The sequence below is a fragment of the Epinephelus lanceolatus genome, chromosome 6, assembly GCF_041903045.1.
Source record: "Epinephelus lanceolatus isolate andai-2023 chromosome 6, ASM4190304v1, whole genome shotgun sequence".
Lineage (NCBI taxonomy): Eukaryota > Metazoa > Chordata > Actinopteri > Perciformes > Serranidae > Epinephelus > Epinephelus lanceolatus.
Window position 1 is genome coordinate 10,077,761 of NC_135739.1, and position 26,610 is coordinate 10,104,370.

At 41.6% G+C, this 26,610-nt stretch overlaps 1 protein-coding gene across 1 annotated transcript in view; it reads left to right on the plus strand.

The window, feature by feature from the left end:
* The first annotated feature begins 5,284 nt into the window (after positions 1 to 5,284).
* The window catches only part of evi5b (ecotropic viral integration site 5b), a 36,287-nt gene continuing 14,961 nt past the window's right edge, over positions 5,285 to 26,610 (plus strand). The window contains exons 1-12 of the mRNA XM_033622501.2: positions 5,285 to 5,514; positions 16,416 to 16,605; positions 20,284 to 20,508; positions 20,698 to 20,772; positions 20,892 to 21,017; positions 21,129 to 21,272; positions 22,037 to 22,126; positions 22,403 to 22,500; positions 22,846 to 22,906; positions 22,992 to 23,045; positions 25,397 to 25,429; positions 25,781 to 25,933. Coding sequence (XP_033478392.2) covers positions 5,363 to 5,514; positions 16,416 to 16,605; positions 20,284 to 20,508; positions 20,698 to 20,772; positions 20,892 to 21,017; positions 21,129 to 21,272; positions 22,037 to 22,126; positions 22,403 to 22,500; positions 22,846 to 22,906; positions 22,992 to 23,045; positions 25,397 to 25,429; positions 25,781 to 25,933 — 1,401 coding nt within the window. The 5' untranslated portion in view covers positions 5,285 to 5,362. The remainder of the gene's footprint in view (positions 5,515 to 16,415; positions 16,606 to 20,283; positions 20,509 to 20,697; positions 20,773 to 20,891; positions 21,018 to 21,128; positions 21,273 to 22,036; positions 22,127 to 22,402; positions 22,501 to 22,845; positions 22,907 to 22,991; positions 23,046 to 25,396; positions 25,430 to 25,780; positions 25,934 to 26,610) is intronic.

Below are 26,610 nucleotides of genomic sequence, written 5' to 3' on the forward strand. Positions count from 1 at the left end.
ACTAAGTTGATTTTAGATCTGATCACATTTTGCTCCCAGAATGCTGCATTTGGGTTGTTTTTAATCTGCGTTAAAAAAACCCAACTGCAATAAATCATACTGCTGTTTGTTTTGTCGAAGTTTTATGAATCAGGAAATTAACTAAGATCATTATTTATGAGGCTAATCATTAATCAGACCTAATAAGAGCACACTTTAACAAGGCAAGGTCCAGACCTTAACCTCCACTTGGCCCACGTGGTGTTTAGTCTACGTGGTCATCTTTTCTCTCCCCCAGTTAGTTCTGCATGGTGTCCCACATTGGGAGTCGGTCTGTGAAGAAACCTCACGTTTTCTTCTTTGCTTTCAAAGAGGAAGACTGCAGACACAATGCTAGCCTGGATCAGTTGTGCAAAAAAGAGTTGGGTAGGGGGGAAGAAACATTGGTGTAAGATACAAACTGGGGAGCGCAGTTTTTCAGAATCAGATTGTTCTTTTTTAAATATTCCCATATCGTTGCTGATTCTAATTTTTGATCCTTTTTACATTTTAATAATTCAGTTAGATGCAGTTATCTGTAACTAGGTTAATGTGTCTGTCAGGAAGATTAGATGTCCTAATACTCTGTCAGATCTGTGTAATACAAACAAAAGGATGTATTAATTAACTGGACGACCGTGTACGCTTTTACTTTTCTGCTGTTGAAGTGGGAAAATGTGCTGATCAACATCTGTGTCAGGTTGCACTGCACACACCCAATCGATATTCTGGCTCTGTACAGGAGCAGGATGTGTCCGTTAGTGGTGTGGATCCTGTTATTTTTGGTAAAAGCAGTCAGAGTGGGTAAACTGTGTTTTCACAGTCATTGAATTAGTGTTTGTGTGAGCAGTGTACTGAGTTGTATGGGAAAAAAGTTTAACTCATGAAGGTCTTTTTCTTAAAAGACAGAGATAAAGACATGATCATCTGTTATATAGATAAATCGCACTTTAATTGTCTAATTATAGGTGATGTGTAAGACAGTGAGCCACATGGTATTGGGAAGGTCAGTAAATATGCCCCCTACAGTGAAAGCTCAGGAACAGGGTGTTGTCATGAAAACAGTAAAAGTTCAGTGTATCTGCTTCTTGTTTTGTTCCATTTCAGAATAGACTGGGCACAAGCACAATGCCAGGAGACCCCAGAGGTAGAGCATGCATCATAATATACAGTAGCTTTTACTATACATAATGTAAGTGAATTCATAATTCACCAACATATATGTTGGTGAATTATGAACAAACATATATGTTGGTGAATTATGAACAAACATATATGTTTTCTCTGATTTTTTTTTTTGATTTTTTTTTTTAGCATTTTTGTCTTTATCACAGTAGATTTGAGTTACCGATGGCAACAACAAGCACGGCTGAAAGCGAAACTATTGCCGACTGTGGTGGTTTCAAAAAGAGGAGCAGCTTCAGTAGTGTGGAACAAAATGTGGCGTCCTGAATGTTTTATGAACAGCCCCGGACTTCTCAGACTCTTTTAGTGAGTTACCGCTCAGAGGGAACTCATTCAGCAGCTCCTCTGGCAGCAGCACAGCGTCTCTCCCTCTGCTCTGTCGCTGTACGCACACCGGAGTCGGTGTCGTCAAGTGATTTTGTCATAAACCTTTGGTAATGTGAAATAGTTGTGGTATCTTAACACCCTCCACAGGTTACAGCGTGATGATTAGAGGAGAAATGGCAGAGCATAAAGGTCCAGGTGGGACAAAAAACCCCGACTCAATCATTTAGGATTTTGCTAGAAGAAGGAAATCACCTGTTGATTTATATATATAGATCCCAGGGGACATTTTTTGTATTAGGGAACTGTTTAAATGTGTAATTAGTGGTAGATTAATATTGTAACAGAATCTGAATCTCAGTCTGAGTTACTGTTGTTCACAAACTAAAGAAATGAGAGATCATTTTTGTTTAGTGTTACTAAATATTTTAAGGCAAACTGTAAAACTATATCACTTATTTAATTGCTATTCTATGTCCTTAAATTAATTATATATATTTTTTTACTAATTTGTCATATTATCAAGAATATCATCATTGCAAAAATACCGTGATATTATTTTAGGGCCATTTTGCCCACTCCTGGTGTTAAAACGCTTTCACAGATAGGACACACATCTTTGTTTAGTGAACATCCTTTATACTAAGAAACAATCTTAAAAAGCCAGGCTTTTCAACTAATTGAAATGACATAAGATCTTTTGATATGCAATACACCTGTTTCTGCAGAGTGTATTTTATTGTTGGTTGCCCAGCAGTCTCTTTCAGTGCTGCTGGACATGATGATCTTGATAATGAAAAATTCACCACAATCATCTTACTGTGAATGTTTTTTCTTGTGATCTACCGTGGAACTGTATATTGTCTGATCCTTAGTTCATACACATATTTCTCAAAATTTAGAAGAAATTTAATTAAAATTTCTTCTTCATCCAAAGCGTGATTTCTTTGCCGCCTGGCTCTAGGGAGGTTGCAGACATGCAGGATTTCATGACAATTTGTTTCAGGTTTAAATGCTTTGAACTTAAAGCTCTGCAGTGTAATGACAGGAGAATGTGGGTCAGGACTAATTTTTACAGTCTCTGTGGGATTATATATATCTGTCAGTGTGGGAAAAATCCCATGTTAAAGTATCAAACAGAGTCCACTGAACCTCACCGTAATAAAAGATATAATAAAACTTTTTTTTCCAGATCTACCCATTGAGGATTTAGCCAGTGTCTGCTTCCAATCATTAGTGTTTAACCCACATAACCTCACATTATTCTTAATCATATTGTATTTAAAGACATTCAACAATAATGTTAAAACAGTATTCACCTCTTTGCTGTGTGCTGTGTGGTAACTGTAAAGTCACTGAGTGAAACTGTCTGAATACAGGCCACTAAAAAAAAAACTTTAGCTAAGATATTTTCAGTCTGTACTGTAGCACATTCCTATCACCACATTTACCACAATCTTTTTCTCCACCTCCTTTGTTTTTCTCTCCTTCTCCGCTTTGTCTTTGACCCTCTGTAGACCTGATACTCACAGAGAAATGACTCATTATTTTTTTTTACGGAATAAGATGCATGAAATGATTGGCTGATATCCAGACTTCCTGTTGGGTTGAAACTAAAGGCAAAGTCAGTTTTTTCTCAGGTGCAAGAGTTTTTTCGCTGAGCGCAGAGATCCACTTCCCGTTGTACAGAGACTTTAAGAAGTCCTATCTTAGGTGGAGCACTTTGACCCTTCCTAACAGTGTGATCAGCATATGACTACAGGGCAGTGTGTCATTAAAACGGTCCAAGGTTCAGAATGGTGGATTACCGTCATGTTGGGACGTGTCACTGACAGTCAAACGTGATAGTTTTTTCCTTCTTTTTGTGGTGTTCTCATGGATACACACTGGATTTTCTCATGGAGTATATAAGCAGCTATGATTTGGAATAGCAGGTAGGAATGCATAGAAGATGCCCTGCATTCATTTTATGGACTGTTGGTGCAGGGGATTGGTTTTACCATCAGTATCGTTCAGCATGTACTTACATCCTTTCTGTAGCGGCTTGTTTTGATGACAGCAGATTGGCCATTACTGAGCACCGATTCAAGTACTTGTTTTTCATGCTGTTGTTGGCGGTATACCACAAAATGTAAAACCTACATCACTCTGTCAAGTGTCAGCAGGTTACTGTAATGGAACGCTCTGATTCATTGTGGTGTCCGGTGGTTGTGTGGCCTGTGGTGAACAAGAAGCACCTCCTTAATGAAACTGGCATATTACATTTGACAGAAAATACTAGACTGTGCTTCTGCAGATGGGAAGAGTTACTGGTAAAGAAATGTGTCGAAAAATCTGCATAGAACATCTTGTTTTTTAAAGTGAACGCACTGACAGAAAGTTAATAGTAAGTGATTGTCATTTAATCCATACTCAAAGCACAGGGAGACAAGCATGTCATTTAAAGTATTGATTTGGTATCAGAAAGCGACAAATGAATTTGCTGATGCTAAGTTTGAAACTGAGGAGCTGTATTGATCCATCTGATACTTAATGCTGGATCTATGCTGTCATAGATCTGGCAGGAATGATGTTTAAATAAATATTTAATGCATTGTAAAGAATGTAAGCATCACATCATTGACAGGGAGAGTTTTTAAGGGGACCTACTATGCTCGTTTTCAGGTTTATGCTTGACTTAAGGTTTCTACTAGAAAATGTCTACAGGCTTTAATAGTCAAAGAACATTTTATTTTCCTGTACCTGTACTCACCCTCTGTCTGAAACACTCTGTTTCCAGTCTGCTCTCAATGGTCAGTGTTTCCGGGTTGTCCATATCTTGGTGTCTCTGTACTGTCATTGCAGCTGGGGAATGACTGTAAAGAAGAACAGCAGCACTTTTTCCTGTGAAACATCACAAATAAAAGCTTCTAAACACAATCAGACATGTTCCAGTAGGAATATGATCCGAAATCGGGGAGAGATTTCCAACATTGGCAACCAAGTTAATGGGTTCATCCAAATACCTTATCTGGCATCCACGTTTCCCCCGCTTGCATCTGTTCCTCCTCCACCCTTGTAAGACACGGGGGGAGATGCAAGGATTAGATGAGAGGAGAGCGGAAACGAGGAAATATGTCTTTAGGGAAATGAGATGTCTGTGAAACTCTGGCGATGTTGTGATGTATCAGAGCAGTCCAATCAGCTGCAGCACTGCACCATCCAATCAATAACTGATATTCTCACTACCCTCCTCTGAAAGTCCTCCTCTCTCCTCGACTCCTCAGCTCCTTATTCAAGATGGTGGGTCACAATCAGTTTTCAGCTCAAGTGATCGAGGATAGAGGAGTCAAGGAGGGATAGTGGGATGAACCCAACATATTTCCCTGACATTAGCATGTAGCTTCATTTAGCAGTGTAGTCTACAAAATGTAAACACTTGGAGTAGCGGGTAGGGCTGGGCGATATGGACAAAAATTCACATCTCGGTATTTTCAGGCTGAATGGCGATACATGATATATATCCCAGTATTTTCTAAGACGTGGGCTACATGTTCAGTTGCAAGCCCCTGTTATTTTTGCTGCATGTGTTTTTCCACAGCAGGGCAGGTGAAAGAAGTTTACCTGTTGGGGGTGAGCTGTTTGCAGAGGTGCAGTAACAGTCTGTTGTCTGCAGCTCTTCATCAACATCTCACTGTGGCTTTTACTCTTCCTTCCTGCCGCATGATTACATTTCACTATCACTGAATTAAGCGGTATCCTCCATCCTCCACAGGTGGCGACAGACAAGGTTGCTGGAAAGCTGAGTTCTACTCTCTCATGGGTGAAGAACTCGGTGTCCCACACAGTCAGTCAGATGGCTAGCCAGGTGGCCACGCCCACGTCCCTGCAGACCACTACCAACTCCTCTTCTACGTCTCTGTCCTCGCCTGCCCTCTCCCCATCCTCGCCGGCGCAGCTCAGTCCAGACGATGTGGAGCTGCTTGCCAAGCTGGAGGAGCAGAACAGGTAAGCAGTCTGGCTCATAAGCTTCTCCCGCCTGTCAGCTTAACAGTGTTTGATCGGTGGTTGTTTGGTAGCGTCTAGACTTTGTTCAAAGGCTGGCTCGATACCATGTGTACGGTAGTTACACTGGGATAGTCTGACTTATTGGCAGACACTCATAAGCAGGACTGTACTGAATGTTGAATACATCATCACTGCTCAGTGTGACCATCTACTTCATTAGTACAGAAACTAAACCCTGTATTCTTTGCTTCAGTCATCAACTAGTGAGTAAGAATTTAGCGCAGGGCATAACAATTTGACCCAGTCTGATAGCCCTAATGCAAGTCCTGAGGGAGGCAGCTCGGACTGTGCATAAGGAGGACTGAGTGGATACTCACCCTCCTACTGAAAATGTTAGACAGGTTATGGCCTGTGGTATAACTTGACACTCATTGTGCCGTGCAGCTTGTTCTTGTCACCAGCAGACACATTACAATGCTCAGAAATGTGACAAGAGTTGTCAGGTGTCACACCCCAAACAAGTTAAACTTCCTCAGGAAGTACGATTGCTGCTGGCCTGTTGTGCAGGCTACAGTTTTGTTTAACTATTTGTTGATTTGATAAATAATTCTAATAATACTACTAAAAAGAATGACTGAAAAAAAAATTAGTTTTTTTTACGTGTCTTATAACTTTTATATAAAGTTGTCCTCAAATATTTGTCTCACATTTTTATTCAAATTTTAAGTCAATTTTCAAATGTCTGTTTATCTTATTAATATATTCTGCCGTGCTTTCTTTGCACATCTGCACCACTTTCACAGCTGTAGAATCATTCTGCACATCCCCACCATCCCCTTCCTGACACACAGAGAGTGACGTCCAACAGGTCGTGACATGCCAACTAGTTAGCCGGAGAGTTCAAAGAGTAAAATATCGTTAAAGGACAAGTCTCCAGTTTGTTTGGTTTTGGACGAGTTTGGTCTTTTTGGGGTTTAGCCCTTGAGATTTCGAGTTTTGTTCTTTGAGGGATTGTCTGCTTTTTGTCATTGTGCTGGTTTGTGGTTTAAGGGTGTTTAACCTGGCCCTTGGTATCCTGGATGCAGTTTTAAGGGGAAGAAACTCACAGTATGTAGACTGAGACTTGTTTGGAAATGTTCTCGCTGTGTGTCTGATTGCTCATTTGGCTATGGCCTTGTTTGAGACGGTCTTATCCACTGGCTTAACAGTACCCAGGACAAGCTATAAAGGTTAAGATGTGGGATAGACTGCACACACTGCAGCTTATAGAGAGAGAGTGAAAGAGAAAGGTTGAAATAATTACATCTCTGATAGGGGCCAGAATTTGCAGAAACCTACTGATGATGTTGAGCAGTTGTGGTTTTAAATTTTATTTTTGGTTACTTTTGATATACTGGACTAAGCAGAATGGTTGATTGATAAGTCAGTAAACCTTCATCTTAGAGCAGGAACCAGAACTTGTTGGAGTTCAGTTTACAGTTTTCAGTTTAGTTCAGTCTTGTTTACATGATAACATCTCCATGAATCTCAGGGCTGCCCCCGGGAAGTCAAAGATTCAAATCGTCAGTCAGAGACCCCTTCGGCTAACTGAGACTCTTAAAGTCAAGCAGTAATTTGTATTTCCACATTGCAGGCAGCTGTGGAGCCAGACTGAGGGTAGGGCCTGTCCCAATACCCACATTTCCCCTAGAAATACCTACTTGCACTTGGTTCTGTGCGTTCACGTTTAGGCTAGTGGTGTCCCAAAACAGAATTGAGGTAGTGGAAGTGGTTTCCAACACTTAAAACCTGCCCTAGATTCCAAGGGAGCCCTGACCCACACTTTCAGTGAAGTCAATCAATCAATCAATCAGTTTTATTTATAAAGCCCAATATCACAAATCACAATTTGCCTCACAGGGCTTTACAGCATATGACATCCCTCTGTCCTTATGACCCTCGCAGCGGATAAGGAAAAACTCTCCAAAAAACCCCCTTTAACGGGGGAAAAAAAACGGTAGAAACCTCAGGAAGAGCAACTGAGGAGGGATCCCTCTTCCAGGACGGACAGACGTGCAATAGATGTCGTACAGAACAGATCAGCATAATAAATTAACAGTAATCCGTATGACACAATGAGACAGAGAGAGAGACAGAGAGAGAGAGATGCAGGTAATAACAGTAGCTTACAACAACATTATTGAAAGTAATAATATTATAGTTATAGTTCTGGCTACTGTGGTACAATATGTTGAAAGTATGTATTAATATCTGGCAGTATACATGTGTGACAATAGTCATATGTGTATAATAACAGTAGAAGTATGACTAATGACTAATGATGGCAGCAGCAGCAGGAGGCATCTGGCAGGACCACGGCAGCAGCACAACCACACACACGTCACGCTGTCCAGGCACCGCTGCGATATGAGTTAATCTGAGAGACAGTGGAGCACAAAGGCTTCGGAGAAGAAGCCGAGTTAGTGACATCCAGAATGGCCGAGTTAGCAAGATGCAGTAATAGAATACGAGAGAGAGAGAGAGAGAGAAGGAGAGAAGGTGCCCGGTGTATTATAGGGGGGTCCTCCGGCAGACTAGGCCTAAGTCAGCCTAACTAGGGGCTGGTACAGGGCAAGCCTGAGCCAGCCCTAACTAGCGTATAAGCTTATAAGCCTAACTAATAAGCTTTATCAAAGAGGAAAGTCTTAAGTCTAGTCTTAAATGTGGAGACGGTGTCTGCCTCCCGGACCGTAACAGGAAGATGATTCCGCAGGAGAGGAGCCTGATAGCTGAAGGCTCTAGCTCCTGATCTACTTTTGGAGACTTTAGGGACCACGAGTAACCCTGTGTTCTCAGAGCGCAGTGTTCTGGTGGGATAATATGGCACTATGAGCTCACTAAGATATGATGGAGCTTGACCATTTAGAGCTTTATAAGTTAACAGTAGGATTTTAAATTCAATTCTGGATTTTACAGGGAGCCAGTGCAGAGAAGCTGAAACAGGAGAAATATGATCTTGTTTCTTAGTTCCTGTTAGTACACGTGCTACTGCATTCTGAATTAGCTGGAGAGTTTTTAAGGACTTACTAGAGCTACCTGATAATAGAGAGTTACAGTAATCCAGCCTAGAGGTAACAAAAGCGTGGACCAATTTTTCTGCATCTTTTCGGGTCAGGATAGGCCTAATTTTCGCAATATTACGCAGATGAAAAAATGCAGTCCGTGAGGTTTGTTTTAAATGAGAATTAAAAGACAAATCTTGATCAAATATTACTCCGAGGTTTCTTACGGTAGTGCTAGAGGCCAGAGCAATGCCATCTAGAGAAACTATGTCATCAGATAAAGAGTCTCTGAGTTGTTTGGGGCCAAGAACAGTAACTTCAGTTTTGTCTGAATTTAACATCAGGAAATTGGTGCTCATCCAAGTTTTTATGTCTTTAAGGCAGTTATGGAGTTTAGTTAATTGATTACTTTCTTCTGGCTTCATCGATAAATACAACTGAGTATCATCCGCATAACAATGGAAATTTATAGAGTGATTTCTAATGATGTTACCTAAAGGAAGCATATATAGAGTAAATAGGATTGGTCCGAGCACAGAACCTTGCGGAACTCCAAAACAAACTTTGGTACGTAAGGATGATTCATTATGAACGTCAACAAACTGAAAACGATCAGATAAATAAGATTTAAACCAGCTTAGTGCAGAACCTTTTAGGCCAATTAAGTGATCCAGTCTCTGCAGTAGAATTTGATGGTCAATTGTGTCAAATGCCGCACTAAGATCTAATAAAATAAGTACAGAGACAAGTCCTTTGTCTGAAGCAATCAGAAGGTCATTTGTAATTTTAACTAGTGCTGTCTCAGTGCTATGATGCACTCTAAATCCTGACTGAAATTCCTCAAATAAATTATTATCATGGAGAAAATCACACAGCTGGTCTGCGACTACTTTCTCAAGGATCTTTGACATAAAGGGAAGATTAGATATTGGTCTATAGTTGGCTAACACCTCTGGATCCAGGGTGGGCTTTTTTAGTAGAGGTTTAATTACAGCTACCTTAAAAGACTGTGGTACATAGCCTGTTAATAAGGATATATTGATCATATCTAATATATGAGTGTTAACTAAAGGAAAGACCTCCTTAAGTAGCCTAGTTGGGATGGGGTCTAAGAGACACGTTGATGATTTAGATGAAGAAATCACTGCTGTCAATTCTTGAAGAGAAATTGGGGAGAAGCAATCTAAATATTATATTATATTATATATTAGGTCTTACAGCTGTGTTTGAGGTTAGATAGGTACTATCTGAGGACAGGAGGTCATGAATTTTGCCTCTAATAGTTAGAATTTTGGCATTAAAAAAGCTCATAAAATCATTACTGCTAAGGGCTAAAGGAATACAAGGCTCAATAGAGCTTTGACTCTCAGTCAGCCTGGCTACAGTGCTGAAAAGAAACCTGGGGTTGTTCTTGTTTTCTTCTATTAATGCTGAGTAATAGTTTGCTCTGGCATTGCGCAGGCCCCTCTTATAAGTTTTGAGACTGTCTGTCCAGATTAAATGAGATTCTTCCAGTTTGGTCAATCACCAATTCCTTTCAAATTTTCGCGATATTTGTTTTAACTTACAGGGTTGAGAGTTATACCAAGGAGCGAACTTTCTTTGCTTTTTTAACTTCTTTTTAAGAGGACCTACAGAGTCAAGTGTTGTTCGCAGCGAGCCTACGGCGCTATCGACAAAATGATCAAAGTCGGTACAGGAAACCTCTGTTACTGAGGGACTTGGTATTGAATTTAACGACGGAGTAATCTTTTCCTTAAATTTTGCGACAGCACTATCTGATAAACATCTAGTATAGTAACTGTTGCTGAGTGGCGTGTAATCGGGTAAAAAGAAATCAAAAGTAATCAGATAATGATCCGATAGCGAGGGATGCTGTGGAAAGACTTTTAGGTTATCAGTTTCAATTACATACGTCAGAACTAGATCGAGGGTATGGTTAAAACAATGAGTGGGTTCATGTACACCCTGACTGAAGCCAATGGAGTCTAATAATGAGATAAACGCGGTAGCCAGGGAGTCATTATCAGCGTCGACATGAATGTTAAAATCGCCTACAATAATAACTTTATCTGATTTAAGAACTAAACTGGATAAAAACTCTGAGAATTCAGATACAAATTCAGAATACAGGCCAGGAGCACGGTACACTATAACAAATAAAAGTGGCTGCGAGGTTTTCCAGGTCGGATGTAAAAGACTAAGAGCGAGGCTTTCAAATGAATTATAATCTAGTTTAGGTTTAGGGCTGATTAACAGACTAGAGTTAAAAATGGCTGCAACTTCCCCTCCTCGGCCACTGCCTCGAGGAATGTGGGTATTATTATGACTGGGAGGAGTGGATTCATTGAGACTGACATATTCATCTTGACACAGCCAGGTTTCTGTGAGACTGAGTAAATCAATATGATTATCTGATATTAATTCGTTTACTAACACTGCTTTAGACGATAGAGACCTGATATTTAACAGTCCGCATTTAATTCTCCTGTTTTGTCTTTCTGTCACAGAAGAGGTTTTAATTTTTATGAGGTTGTTATGCACAACTCCTCTTTGTTTAATTTTAGATTTAAATAATTTAGGTGGTCGGGGGACAGACACCGTTTGTATAAAACTATGAAAACTATGGCTGGGTAACTGAACTAGAAGCTCAGAGAGGCGTATAGGACTGCGTCTCCGAGTCCTAGTCTCAACTCTGGGTTGTCAGGGATTTGATTTACTAATAAAGTTTGCCAGGTTCCTAGAAATGAGAGCAGCTCCATCCAAATTGGGATGAATGCCGTCTCTCCTAATAAGACCAGGTTTTCCCCAGAAAGTTTGCCAATTATTAACAAAACCAACATCGTTTGCTGGACACCACCTGGACAGCCAGCGATTAAATGATGACATGCTGCTAAACATGTCATCACTGGTCAGATTTGGGCGGGGTCCAGAGAAAACTACGGAGTCCGACATCGTTTTTGCATATTCACACACCGAGGCAATATTAATTTTAGTGACCTCCGATTGGTGTAACCGGGTGTCATTGCCGCCGATGTGAATAACAATCTTACTGAATCTACGTTTAGCTTTAGCCAGGCTCTGGCCCCAGGGATACATTTGACTATGGCCGCTGGTGTTGCTAACTTCACGTTCCTCAGAATAGAGCTGCCAATAACAAGAGTTTTATCCTCAGCGGGTGTGTCGCTGAGTGGGGAAAAGCGGTTGGAAACGTGAACAGGCTGGTGGTGAGCCGTGGGCTTCGGCTTGGAGCTGCGCCTCTCACGAACAGTTACCCAGCCTCCCGGCTGAACGGGAGTTGCCGGAGGACAGTTAGCAGAGGCTAAGGCTATGCTATGTGGCTCCGCACCGGCTACAGGGGGCTGGCTAACTACCGCAGCTACTGAATGGTTTTCCATGGTGTGGAGCCGCGCTTCTAACTCACTAAGCCTCGCCTCCAACGCAGCAAATAAGCTACACTTATTACATTACCACTGTTGCTAAAGGAGGCAGAGGCATAACTGAACATTTGGCACACCGAGCAAGAAAGAGCAGAAGGAGAAGCCATCGCTAACTGTAAAGCTAATGTAGCTACCAAGGCTAGTAACGTGCAAACAACAGCTAAGAGATTAGCGAGAAAGTCGTAGAAAGGAGGAGAGCTATAAGTGCTTAAACAGAACCACTGTGGGTTAAGACTTGAAGTTGACATTAAAGCAACTGAAGTGAGAAAGCAGGCTAGCAGAATTCACCAGAGCAGTACAGAGACGCTGTCACAGAAACACCGGAAATGACACAACTTGCTTACCGCAATACGTCAGTACGTATGTGAAGTGGAAGATGAAATTTCCCAGAACACCTTGCAAAGTCAGCAACTTCGGCAAGTTTTGGAAAACAGTTTGTTACTGTATGATCGGAATGTAGGCTATACAAACAACAGATGGTTGGACTGGTGTAAACTCATCAGCAACTCGGTTGAACACAGCGTCAAAATATTTAAACAAATCGACTTACCCGAACAAAACTGATCAGACGTCGTAGACGCCTCCTGTTTTCAGCATTTCTTCTCCGTTGTTATCTATCATCCATTGATAATGCAGTTAGTTAAGAGGGCTAACTTGGCTTCTTTACTATATGATGTGAACGTTCCGCCAAACCCAGCTCAAACTCTGTATGGAAAAAAAAAGGCTTGAGTAGTGAAGTATTTATATCAAACAACTTTGAGTTGAGATCATTCTGTGTTGGGTACAGCCCTAAGAAATCTACGTCATAACATGCTTATTTGTTGAGTTCTTAATTGTATGCAGATGTCACACAACTCTTGACTATGTATGTCTCTGTATCAGTCTTTTGTAAATTGAGATGTATTCTGTGTGCTTCTCCTGAGGTGCCCTTGTTCACATCAGATCTGAGTACCGTTAGAGGGTGACGCAACACCCCTCCGTCGCCAACTTTGTGAATTCTTCCTTCGTTGTGACTCTCACCCATGGCTAGTGCCTTGTGTGTTAGCATGGAAACCAAATGTGCAGTTCAGAGTTCGGGATGTGTCACAGTTAACTCCAGCAAAGGAGTCGACAAAGCCCTGTTGAATGCCGAGGTCGGTGACTCATCGGTACGCCCACAACAGCTACAGCTCCAGAATGCCAAGCGACACTTGTGATGGTTTCCCTCATTAGGGCAGATCAAAACCAACTCGGGAAATGTTTAATTTTCTCCCTAATTTCCTTTGTGAAGCTCTGAGCAGACTCCCATTTGGTGAACAGAAGCCAGCATATCAAGGGGCTCGTAGTTCATCTGCCCTTTGACCCCTGCCTCCACCCCAACACACAGCTGGGCCCTTTCACAAGTCATTTCACATGTCTCTGCTGCCACGCTTTGCTTCTGAATGACAATGCAGTCTCTTTTTTTGTAAACCACCCTGTAGAAACACACTGACACCTACCAAACACCCAGATTTTATCATGTTGTCACTAAGGCCTTTACAAGTGCAGCAACAGGAGGAAGGACTTTGACAGATACCATGATGCATCCTGTGCATGCGTACCGAGTGTTTGTGTATCTGGTGAGGCCTTTGTACCCTACAGAGCAGATAAAAGCACAAGTGCTTGTCCAATAGAGCCACATAGACGAGGAAGTCCTTCACTGGCTGCTACAATCTGTAAATCAGACATGCCTTTGTTCCAGAATTCATAGAAACCAGAGACATGAGGAGTACATCATGAGTTTATCTTGGTAAGGTTTACAGTATTTTTAGGCTCCTGCTGTAATGAAGTGCAAATTGAAGTCATGGTGACATTCTTAACAGTCACACTTTATGCTTTTTGTCCTAGCTCAAGATTTTATGGAAGATTTCCTTTTATTTACTGCAAATATCGCTTGACTAAAACTAATTCTTTGCAGTATTTTTTCAGTTTTGTATTTGTAAAGCTCAGACTTGTGTTTGACTACTGGTGAATTATTAGCAGGGGTCTAAGTATGTTCATCTTCATGTGTAACGCAGCCTGTTAGTGCAGTGTGTATAACCGTTTGTGATGGATGAACTAAAACGCATGAAAAACTGGAAATTGTTGCCAGATTCTAGCTATAAGATGTTTTTGTCCAGCTCTACATTAGAGCTGAATACAAGTGAAGAAGCTCAGTTGCAGGCTGGTCGTTCTTTGTCGTCCATTTCACTCCCTCCCTCCCACACGACCCAAATTTGGCTGTAACCCTAGCCATTCTGGGAGCACCCTCAGTGACGTCACAGGCTCCATTGGAGAGGCCTGGGCCTTTTTCCGAGATCAGGTGTCTGAGCCTTTGTGTGTCTGTCATGAGCTCCTCATGACTGCACAGGTTGGGAGTCACAGCTTCTTTTCTCTGCATACTGATCCTTGATTGGGTTACTGTTAGTAACTCCAGTGACAAACTGATAAGAGTGATACAGTACAAGATTAGCCAGCTGAAAAACGCATTGCTTGAGCTTTCAGTGCACACAGGATTTTCAGCTCTACATGCACCACTGCACATAACTGTTCATAACATGCTCCTATGCCACACGTCCATTTTCTTACACAATGAAAAACAAATTTATAACGAATAACACTGTGGCACAAAAGAGGACACTGACATTGCACAGACGGACAAGACAGAGCAGCACAGTGCAACAGCTGCACTGTGCTGCTAAAACCCGGTCAAACCAGCCGCCGCCTGGTACACGATGCATGATGCATGTCTATTAGTGCTGTTACAGCGCCGGCACCTGGAGTGACCAAGAGGGGTGAAGGAAGACTTACATTTCAGCTGTAATTTTAAACATTTAACTGTCAGTAAAGAAGTCCTAAAGTGATATAAAACCATTGGCAGAGATGGATTTCTGATCAAAATGTCCTTGACTATAACTATAGGTAGTCTGAGAGAAAGTCAGTTTAAATGACATTGTGACTCGCTGAAAATATTCTCACTTTAAAACTCAGGAATTGAATAAATATTTGGTGCTGAGAAAGACGGACAAATACAGCAAATGGTGCAGTGAAAACATTTTCAAGTGCAGGTAAAAATATGGTGCATGTAAATTTAAAAGTTAAGTGCACCAGTGCAGGTACACAATTAAAGCTCTGCCTTTAAGCCACTTAAAGCTGCTTCAATCAGATGTGAACTTTTAGACTTGACTGATCTGGGGAAGGAATTTAATTGCTAACTGACTGCTGATAATCAGTCACTGTGATGCTTTGGGTTATTTTACAGTCACAAAGCTGTAACACATCAGTGCAGAGTGACTTTTTAAATGAGGTCTCCATTTTTAGCACTACCCTCAAAATGTTAGCGGCTTTGATTTCAGCACTGGATGTGGTTTGTCTGTTTGCCAAAGTCGCAGCTTGCACATTGCTTGGCACTGATTTAGTAGAGTACGAGGACTCATATTAGCACCCATGCGCTCGTCCAGCACATGCATGCATGCCTGGTGATGTTTTTGTCTCTTTCAGTTTTGCTGAAGCTCTTCAGTAGTGTTAAGGTGTGAAGACTGGAGAGGGGAAAGCAGTGCAGTCACAACTCCTCGCTCTTGTTTGGATGTCAAACAGGCGTGAAAAAGTCCTGGATGTGGAATTTTCTTCCCGAAAACTGTTATAAAGTAGTGATTCTTTCAATGTGTGGCTCATTTGGTGCAAGTTACAAGCTTCAGAAAACGAGAAGCATTGCTGCACCAGAATATTTCCACTTAAAGTGTTTTGACTATAATGTTTTCAAGGTTTGTGTTACATGTCAAGATATTGGAACTGTAAAGTTCAAACTTTGATTCATCTGTAAACATGTCTTTGTTTCAGCCTTTAATGTTTGGTACTTGAGCTCCTGCTAAACATTTGGACTATTTTAGACTTAGTATATTTTTAGTAACGGGACTAGAGCACTTTCTTTGAGCATATTTTCATGCTATTTTTGCCTTTGCTGGACAATTGACAGTGTGGAGACAGGCAGGAAATGGGGCGAAGGTTATGTGGTCTGAGTATTTACTACGAGGGTGACCCGGCTAGGACTCTTTTAGACATGAACATGCTTGTTTTATAATGATTTTAGTTTGACATATGGTGTCTTCAGAATGTGTGGACTGTCTGTTCTTGCATTGGCTGAATTTAACGTACAGTGTCTTTAACTTAGTATCTTTTAGTTGGTTCTAGCAAAAGATTTCGTTGTCTTTTTTTAAAAGGAATGTTTTATTTTAGTCCATTCTTAAAGCTGGAGTGCGGAATTTTGTCTCCCCCATTCTTTAGCAGTGTCATTTGAGAAGAGACCCTTGAATTTTGATAATTGATCGAAACAAACTTTCTTGGTAGTGGACTTAAAAATAAAACAAACATGTTGCTGTGTCTGTATACAGTGTTAACAGTACATCCCACCTCTTTACGACAGGCTGCTGGAGACAGACAGCAAGTCGCTGCGCTCCATGAATGGCTCCAGACGAAACAGTGGCTCCTCCCTGGTGTCCAGCTCCTCTGCCTCCTCCAACCTCTCCCACCTCGAGGAGGACTCGTGGATCCTGTGGGGACGAATCGTCAATGAGTGGGAGGATGTACGCAAGAAGAAGGAGAAGCAGCTCAAGGTGAGACCTGTGAAGTGACAGCCGAGTCTCATGCAGACCTGCTTAAGAGCTTACTGGAACACGACTGCATTAAAAGCTTACTGAGACACATCTGACCTGCTGCTACAAACAAGGTTAAGGCAGTCATGGAGCTGCAGTATTATGAATGCATTTATTTTTTTCTGCTTTTTCATAAATTGCCCATTTGACAAGAATAACAGGAGCTCCAGTGATATTGTTTCTGGATGGAAATGGCTTTAAGCTTTATCAGGAAGTTAAAATCTGGGTTACACGGTCTCTCTCGTGATACATATGTTTCTCAGGCATTTGTATCAAGCTTTAGCCTGAATGCTACAATGGCCATATCTGTTAGAATGTTTACTCGGTCCAGAAATGATTTCTAAGGCTATCTTTGTTCTAGTTGATACTGTAGTGTTGTCCTTGAGCTTGTTTTAGTTCTTGACATTTGAAGCTAATTTTAGGTTGCTTTTTTTCTACGGTTACTCTTTGAGGTCTTGTGATAACCCTGCGCCCAGTCACTGTCAGTGGCAGTTTGAATTAAACTGCACGTGTACAGTGGAAAAATAGAAACCCCTGTTAAGTACTTTGTTGGATAACAGTCTGATAACAGGCACAAATTATGGCAGTGACTCAGCAAGGAACCCGTAGTTATCTCTGCCAGGCATAAGCCATGCATTTGGTTGTGTGTGTGTATCTGTCTGTTCACAGCTAATCTCACATACTACTGGACCTATCAGCCTAAGGGCTCTAACACACCAAGCTGACTGCCGGCTGTCGGTCAAAGCATCAGTGAGAGTCTGTCACCCTAGTTTTGGCAGTGTGTCCTGCACTGTTGGCACTAGCTGGCCCTTGTTGGCTTTTTTTTTCAGCTGATTCAGCATGTTGAATCGGCGTCAGAGATGGCAGAGCCCCTGAAATCACTCTGATTAGCAATGCATGAGAAGATAAACGGAAGTGAGGAAAGTAAACAAACAACTAAAGTTAAGTTCCCTTTTTGATAACGAATACAGACTACCGCCGCCTGCTGACACAGAGTAATTTCCTCTTATGAGGCGCAGAATGTACATGCTGGTTGGCTGTTGGCTAAAGTCTATACAGTGTTTTAAGGTGCAACATTTTTGCCGACACACAGAAGTCGTGAGGTGACTCAACAGTTGGCATTTGTCTCCAATGGTTTGATACTTTGATGTCGGTTTGGTGTGTCTGGGCCTTAATATTTTTTGTGCATAATTATGACTGTAAGCTCAAGGACCTCTTTTGGTTGTGGTGACACAAGATTTTTAAAAACCTGTTTTATTGCCTTTTTTATACCATCATTGACTGCTGACTTGTCACTCCTCTTAACCAGCCAGAAAAAGCCACAGGTGATCTGCAAAATCATGCAGCAAAAGAGTGTTCTGGAATCAACTCGGCTGAAGACAAACCTTACCTAGTCTGTTGCAGGCCACATTTCGGCATTTGACATAAAAGAGTCTCTATTTGAACTAGAGAATCTGCAAATTACTTCCATGCCCGATATGTCATGATCCACTAACATAAGGTACAATAAAAGATGAATAAATCCCTGTGAGATTCATTCAACTCCTCTGTTTGTTGGGAGTGGGGAGGGATTTAGGGAGGGGTTTTATTGTACACTGTGTCCAAGGTTTGTCTCCATATAGCCGGCCTGTTCTGGTTACACCTTGATGATGTAACCTGCATATTGTCTCCCCACCATCCCACTACTACTCTCCTGCACACACGCTGTACACACAGCCTGTCCTGCACACCCTGTTCCCCACCCACATGCTCCCCAGACACACATGGCAGAGCTCTGCATCTACTCAGTACACTCTTCTAGTTTCCTCATGCACATTAACAGTTTGAAGGTATGTTTAGTTTTGGTAACCAGGTATTAATGTCACCTGAACGCTCCTCAAACCATCCCTGGATGATTGTTGCACTATAACAGGAAACGATCCATTCAGTATTCAGTGTTTAAATTACAGCCCAGCAGTTCTACACTAAGTGACAGTAAAAACTGCATGCACATCACCTATGATTATGCCTTTCTCATAGTCTGTCACACTTAAAGCACATTTTCTGTAATCCGTTTACATGCAAAAACAAGTGCAGACATGGTATTAACGTTGCGTGAACCTGTTGATGAAGCTCACATATGCAAATGGAATGAAACATCTTCTTCATGGGCAGGGTTTCTGTTTTTCTTGCCATTGCGTGGGTAAATGGGGAAGTGTTGCGAAGGACCTGTGAACATGCACGGGTGTTGTTATGTAATTTAACAGAAGTAGTAATGACCAGATGGTTGCTGCTCGTCTGGGCTGTTAATCATAACTGCTGAGGCCTCCACAAATTGATGGTTTCTTCCCCTCGGCTTACGGAGAAACCCAGTTTCTGTTGCACAAAGAAGCGAACGTTAGCTTTTCTGCCTGTGTCAGCAAAACCTCCGATGTGTTCATGTTTTGTACGTATCAAGACCCACTACTGCTGCTGAGAGGGAGACACACATATTTAGTTTGATCTTGGTAAATATCAAGTTAAATTTGATTTAAATTTCTGCAAAACACGGAACATTAAAATCATTGATGATTTTCCTGATATCTATGTTGGAGCCTGTCACAGGCCGTGGGAATACAAAAGGGTGGTTGACGTTGTGGTTCGCCTCAGAAAGCAGCTTTCTGTCAGACACAGTGAAGATATGAGGCGGTGCATTGTTTCAGCACAAAGCTTGGTTTGTCTTGTCTAACCTCGAAGAGGGGAGAGGGATCCCCTGCTGAAAGCCTGTGTGGGTGGACCTCTGCTCCAGATGCACCCTGCACTGACCAGATGCACACACACACACACACACACACACACACACACACACACACACACGATCACATAACAGCAGGAAAGACGGGTGTTCCCTGTCAGCACAGGAAATTGCTTAATCAAATTGTATCAGCAGTAATATATGGAAACAAATCGCACTACAGACTGCCCCACTGACAAGATTATATTTGTCAGTGAGAATCTATTATTATAAGTTACGAGACGCACACTGCGCTGAAATGGGAAAATAAATATGAGAGCACAAAGCATGCCTGGAGCTGCATCCTTTTGGAAGAAATGCAAGTGTCTGTTCTTTTTATCCACAGGAAAGCAAAGTGTTTTTTTAAAGGCATTTTCACACCACACATGAAACAAAAATATGGAATACTCATTTAAAAGTCTGACGGTGCAATATTTGCATTCTCTGCGTTCCACTGAAAATTAAGTGCTTCACTTCCTCATATTATATTCTTGTCTTTATAATCGTTCCTTTATTTGTCAAAGAGGACACTATTTTGAAGAAAATTATGACACTGACTTCTGAATTCACTGATCGCGTGAGCAAATGTCTTTACTTTATTAATTGGCTTGTTTTTATCTGCATCTGGGATTTGCAGAAGTCGCAAAAACAAAGTTTCAGATTCTGTGTGTATAGACACAGGGATAGATGGGCTTGAATTGTTTGACGACTTGGTAGATTTATTAGCACCAAATATTCATGTTTGATGTGAAAAGACCTTTACTCTCTTACGCTGTTGTCCATGTTAAAAAAAGGAACGAAGATGCCTGTTTAAATTCCTCATTAATGTCTTTAAAATACAGCAAGATTAACATCAATTTCACGAAGCATCTTTTCTTTTTTCACAGGATCTCGTCAGAAAAGGGATTCCTCACCACTTTCGGGCAATCGTGTGGCAGCTGTTGTGTAACGCCCAGAATATGCCTATCAAGGATCAGTACTCGGAACTCCTGAAGATGACGTCGCCCTGCGAGAAGCTGATTCGCAGAGACATCGCCCGCACTTATCCCGAACACGAATTCTTCAAGGAGAAAGACAGCTTGGGCCAGGAAGTGCTCTTCAATGTCATGAAGGCAAGTCTCCATTAGTGTTTGAGGAACCTGAGTGCATACAGATCAGCTGATAATCCTGTGTACATAAAACAAAAAGAGGTGTTTGGCTTTAACAGTAGTCTCTGGATAAAAACTGTGAGTAGAGTAAATCCATGATGAAGTGTGTGCAGCCACCACTGAGACTCACCCAAAACTTTTCTGTCACCTCAGGCATACTCTCTGGTTGACCGGGAGGTTGGCTATTGTCAAGGGAGTGCGTTCATTGTTGGACTGCTCCTCATGCAGGTAATAATCAAAATTCCACCACCTGTGCACACAGACACACTAATTCACCAGCTTCCAGCAAACAGTTTGATATGTTTTAGTGAATATTTGAGGTTTGATTTCATCCTGTTATTTTGTAGATGCCAGAAGAGGAGGCTTTCTGTGTGTTTGTGAAGTTGATGCAAGACTACAGATTACGAGAGCTCTTCAAACCCAGTATGGCTGAGCTGGGACTCTGCATGTACCAGTTTGAGTCCATGATCCAGGTAGACGCGTCATACTTGGTCTTAAACCTGCTGCATCACGGGGTGATGACAGTTTGTCAACATGTAGTCATGTGGTAATAGTGTGAATCTGTTTAATGTTTGCCTCTGCAGGAGCACCTCCCAGAGCTGCACATGCATTTCCAGGCTCAGAGCTTTCACACTTCCATGTATGCCTCCTCCTGGTTCCTCACCATCTTCCTCACCTCCTTCCCTCTGCCTGTCGCCACGAGGATCTTTGACATCTTCATGTGTGAGGTCAGTTAAAGGGAGATATCATATCTACTGAAATGTGTCAATCTGTAAAGAATTTGTATTTGAGCTGCAACGACTAGTCAATTAATTGATCGTCGATCATTAAAAATGTCTTAAATGTTATAAATATTAGGCCTTAAATAGTCATTAAATAGTCTTAAATTTTAATTTATGAGATCTTAATTGCCATGAACATCTGATCTTATTTCATTCATTTATCCCTCTTTTATTAGCTGTTAGCAAAATGTAGATTAACTGTTGTTTGTTTGCTTTGACTCTTGCTGCGTTGTCAGAAATATCTATCAATACATATATCAGTACATACGTTTTTTACTTTGGCTTGTCTGTGATTATTCTGCTGTTGCACTCACTGTCACTGTGGCTAAAACATTACAGTCAACATTTAATAGTTTAGCCTCAGACACATTTAAAATGCAGATGTGAAATCTAAAAAAGGAACAGTAAATCACTGCACTAAAGTCAAGTGTTTCCACTTTAAGAAGATGTAAGGTTACTGCCTTGTGAATGACTACAGTTAAAGATTATTTTAAGTTGACTATTATGAAAAGGTTATCCATTAGCACCACCTGTTGGAGAAAACAAAACACTACAGTCCAGGGTTAATAATTATTGTGAAAAGTTTCATCTCTCTCTTGTGACCTGTTGTAACAAATTCTCAGTCCACTTTAGAAGAGATTTCACTGCACACTGAACATTTCATTCCTTTAAAAGACTCCTCAGCGATTATTGCTGATTTCTTTCTCCAGGGTCTGGAGATAGTTTTCCGTGTGGGACTGGCCATCCTTCAGATGAACCAGACCGAACTCATCCAGCTTGACATGGAGGGAATGTTACAGGTAAATCACCATGACCTACACATAACTTGTCGTTCAAACAGGTCAGATTTCTGGTCTAAACTGTGCAGCACACTCAAGGGAGGAACCTCCACCACACCCAGATAATTGATAAGTGTGTCCTCCCAGCCCGTACCTGTGTAGTACTGACGTTTGATGTAGTGCTGTGAGGTCAGAGGAATGCCTGACAAAGAAATCAGGTTGCATAGTTGTTTGAAAGTAGCTGGTTTCTGGGTGTGTGGCACTTAACTCCGGCTTTGTTTCCTCACTGTGCTGCAGCACTTTCAGAAGGTCATCCCACACCAGCTCGACAGTGGACCAGATAAGGTCATCCAAGCTGCTTATCAAGTTAAATACAACGCCAAGAAGATGAAAAAGTAAGCACAACTCTCAGTTCATCCACACATACCAACCTCTCATCTTGCTTGTGCATTTATTTTTACACAAGAAAATATTACGAGAAACTTTCTTCACATTTATGTATTTACATTTTTGCAAGCCTCTCAAGGTTACACTTGGACATGTAATTTGTACCAAATCTTTTTCCCAAGGATGTTTTGCAAAATGATCTGGATTTTTTCAGATTTCATAACTTTTTCTTGCCTTGTTTTATTGCTACTGCTTTTTCATTACCCCATTTCACACTAAAAAATGTTATGTTTTCTATTCCTATGTTCCATTAATATTCTTGTCTTTACTGACTGCCTGTGAATTGGTTTCAGGTTAGAAAAAGATTACACTACAATCAAAACTAAAGAGATGGAGGAGCAGGTGGAAATAAAGGTGTGTGGAGATTTTTTAAAGAAATGTTCTGAAGGCTCCACTATTTTGTTTCATGTGGATTTTTTTTGTAATTTCTTGTCTGCAGCGGCTGCGCACAGAGAACAGGCTCCTGAAGCAGAGGATAGACACACTAGAGAAAGTGAGTGCAGCAGTGTTTGTTACCAGGTGCTCCGTCACCACACTAACCATCATCAACATTACATTAACCCATCCAGCTGTGTATGCTCACACATCATGAATCTCTTCTTAAAAGGGTAGTTTGGATCTTTTGAAGTGGTACTTATCTACAGTCAGTGTGTTATAGTAGATGATGGATGGGCATCCGCCACCGAAGCTAAGCAATGAACTGCTGTGGACGGGCGCAGCAGCAAAACATGTAAGCCACCTAAAAATATCAATATCAGTTTAAGTGTATGCGTATTAAGAATGGTTTCACCACTTCACCTCAGACAAACCTTGCTGACAGGGCATTTAAGCTTTTTTCAAAGCTTTACTCCACTAACAAAAACAGTAATTTGACCTCACAGGACATGGAGTTGCTGGTCTACTGCTGCCTTGATCAGTTAGTTTGTTTTTTAAGTATTTAAAGGGTTAGTTCAGATTCACCAAAGTCACACAACAACACAAACAAAGGAACTAATAAAGGCAGCAGTAGTCCAGCAGCTTCTGTGTTCAGCTTAAATTAATGTTTTCATCAGTGGAGCCTGGTGGCTTTGACGAGAGCCTAAATGGGGAAACTGAAGCAGTTAACACAGGGCTCTTGATTAACATTCCCCACTGGTAGCACTAGTGCTGCTAAGTTCCTCAGGTGGTCGTACCGGCACATGAGTTGTTTTTATCTTCTTTTTAAATATTTTATAGTGTGAAAATAGTTTGAAGAAAGGTATTCACACATCCAGCTATCTCAGATGCAGGTGCATTGGAAAATATTACTAGAGTCTTTGAACAGAAAATCCTGCACACTGCTCTTGCTCAGCTTCGCAATTTATTAGTAACAGTGTTTTAGAGTGTATGCTCTTGACAAAAGTCCAGGAGGAGTGAAACTAAGAGACAGAAGCTGCTGCTTCGGTAAGTGAGAGTCGCTGAGTCGAACTTAAAAGAGGAGATATTAGTTAAGTTCGACTAAGTTAAGTTGTAAATTCAAGTTGCAAAAACACCCAGCATTTTTTTATGGTAGTATTCTGCTGATAGTAGCCTAGTAGTACTTACTTGTTGCAGCTTCAGTTGTAAGAGTACGAGAACTGCAAGGAGAGGAAGAGGGGGTGAGACAGAACCTGGACGCAGCGAGATATGCGACCAGATGATCATAATTTATAAAAATGCAGCGCACTGACGACACAGACATTTTGTACACCAGACTTGGAGAACGCAGACCTGCCGATGTGTATTTTCCCAACGTTAGACCAATTTACGTCGAGAGTCCTGCACTAACAGCTTCTCTGTCAGCGATCAAAATGTCCTCAATATTGCATTCACTTAAACTGATTTTGCTTTTTTTAGGTGGCTAAAATACATTTTGCTGCTGCCCCGTCCACAGCAGAACATTTCTTAGCTTTCGTGGTGGTGCTTCCGACTGCTTCTCCAATCCCACTTCCAAAGATCTGAACTATCCCTTTTATGAAGGAGTCTTGTCTTTCACTAACTGGGCTCTGTTAGTTGAAAGTCCATCTACATGATAAACCATCACTGGTTGGCTGGTACAGTATGGCTCAAGTTCCAGTCAGATAAAGAAGGCAGATTTTGGACTTGACGTTGCCTTGGTGTCATGGTGACTGTCTGCGTGGCTCCAATAACAGACACTAACTGAAGCAGAGACTGTAACGAGCCTGTGTGGAATGTGAAAGTGGCTGCTTGATGCTGTTCAAGTCGATACAAAGCATTGTTGTATCATTCTGCACCTTTTCGTGGCGCCATGCATGAGGTCTGCCACGGGTAGAGAGGGCTATGGCGCGTCTGCCTGCAGGGACGATCACTGTGGTCTGAATGAGTCCGTTACTTCGAACCAGCTCGAGGCTGCTGCTCTGTCACATCACTCCCAGGACCTTTTAACTCTTCACTAACCGAAACTGTTCAAGAGCTTAGATTAACCACATGAAAGCCCAGAGCTCCTGTTCAGTTAAAACAACACGCAGCTCCTTAACACTGTTGTTCTACACTTCACCCTCTGCTACTTCTAGAGCCTGTCCTGTCCTTCTTCTTCCTGTCTGAAACCTGTCACTGTTATCAGCACCACCTCATTTTTCACTTTGTCACCAGCATCTATGTGTGTGCATATTTGCACCTCTTTCACCACACTTGCATGCAATGTTCCTTTTCTAGCCCTGAATATAAACATGATTCTGCAGCCTGTAAACAAATATATCTCTGGATGGGAAATGAACATTGCATTTCTTTTCTTAAACAATCAATTGTTCTTTTTGTGTGCTTTTAACTGTCCTCTGGATTGTGTCTCTCTCTCTGCTGTCTCTTGTCGATATTTCTGTTTTGTAGGAAAGTGCTTCCTTGGCAGATAGATTGATCCAGGTATACTCCTCATTTTCTCTTTACCCCTTTTACACAAGTTGAACCTTCTTTTTTCCTTCTCTCTCTGTAGCATTGCATGCTTATGATTAGCACAGTGAAGGACAGTAATGATTATGGTAGCTGGTAAAATTGTTGAATAAGTGCATGAAATAGCACATTATTGCATGTTAGACAAAGTGACAGAATCAAAAATCATTCTGAAGAAAGCAAAGGAATTAGAATATAAATCACAGAGTTAAGCATGTCCTTAGAAAACCCACCCTCTCTTATGATTTGCCTACCCATCACGCCCTCTCGTCCCACTTCTTGTCGTGCTCACGCCACCCCTCCTCGGTTGGTTTATGTCCCAAGGGACAAGTCACTCGAGCTCAGGAGGCAGAGGAGAACTACCTGGTCAAGCGGGAGCTGGCCACAGTCAAACAGCAGAGCGAGGAGGCCAGTGCTCAGCTGGAGCAGGCCAAGACAACCATCAGGCAGCTCCAGCAGCAGCAGCAGCCGCATGCGGTAAGGAGGGCCACAGAGTCCCCAGCTGGCAGGTTGCACCGGCACAGATCCTGTGACAGGAGCTGTGATGTTGACACAAGGATGTTTCCCACCGAAACCTCAGACTTACCATTTCAAGACCACATGGTGTGTTAAGATGAAACCTGGGCCAGTAAAAATGTGTTTCACTAAAGTTCAAGTGTGTCACCCCTCCTGCCTTGTCAACACGTATTGCCTAGCAACAGAAGTAGCAGCAGAGCGTTGCTTTTCTCACTTTGCACACCAGCTTTGGGTAATGATCTGATTCAGCATGCATGAATTCAAATTGGGACACGCAGTACGACACAGTTCAGCCGCCATTTACAGGCTCCTGCGTCCTCAGAAATGTATTCATGAATTTGTAAGCAGTTGTCTCACAGGCTGGTCGATTTCACACGTGGCACCCTGTTCACAGAATCCTCTCGTTGCACATCTATTGACCTAACATCCTTAATTATTGATGGTTGGATTGCAGATGATAATGTGCAGGCATTACAATGTTTTACATAATTTGCTGTCGTGCTTCTTATGAATTATTTATGTGAAAGTGAAAAGGCAAAATGGATGGTGTCCGCTGCAATTAAGGTTGAATTCTTTGTAATGGAGAGTGAAGAGGCATTGAGGTGTTTTTTTGTTTGTGCACAAGACTGAGAACAGAG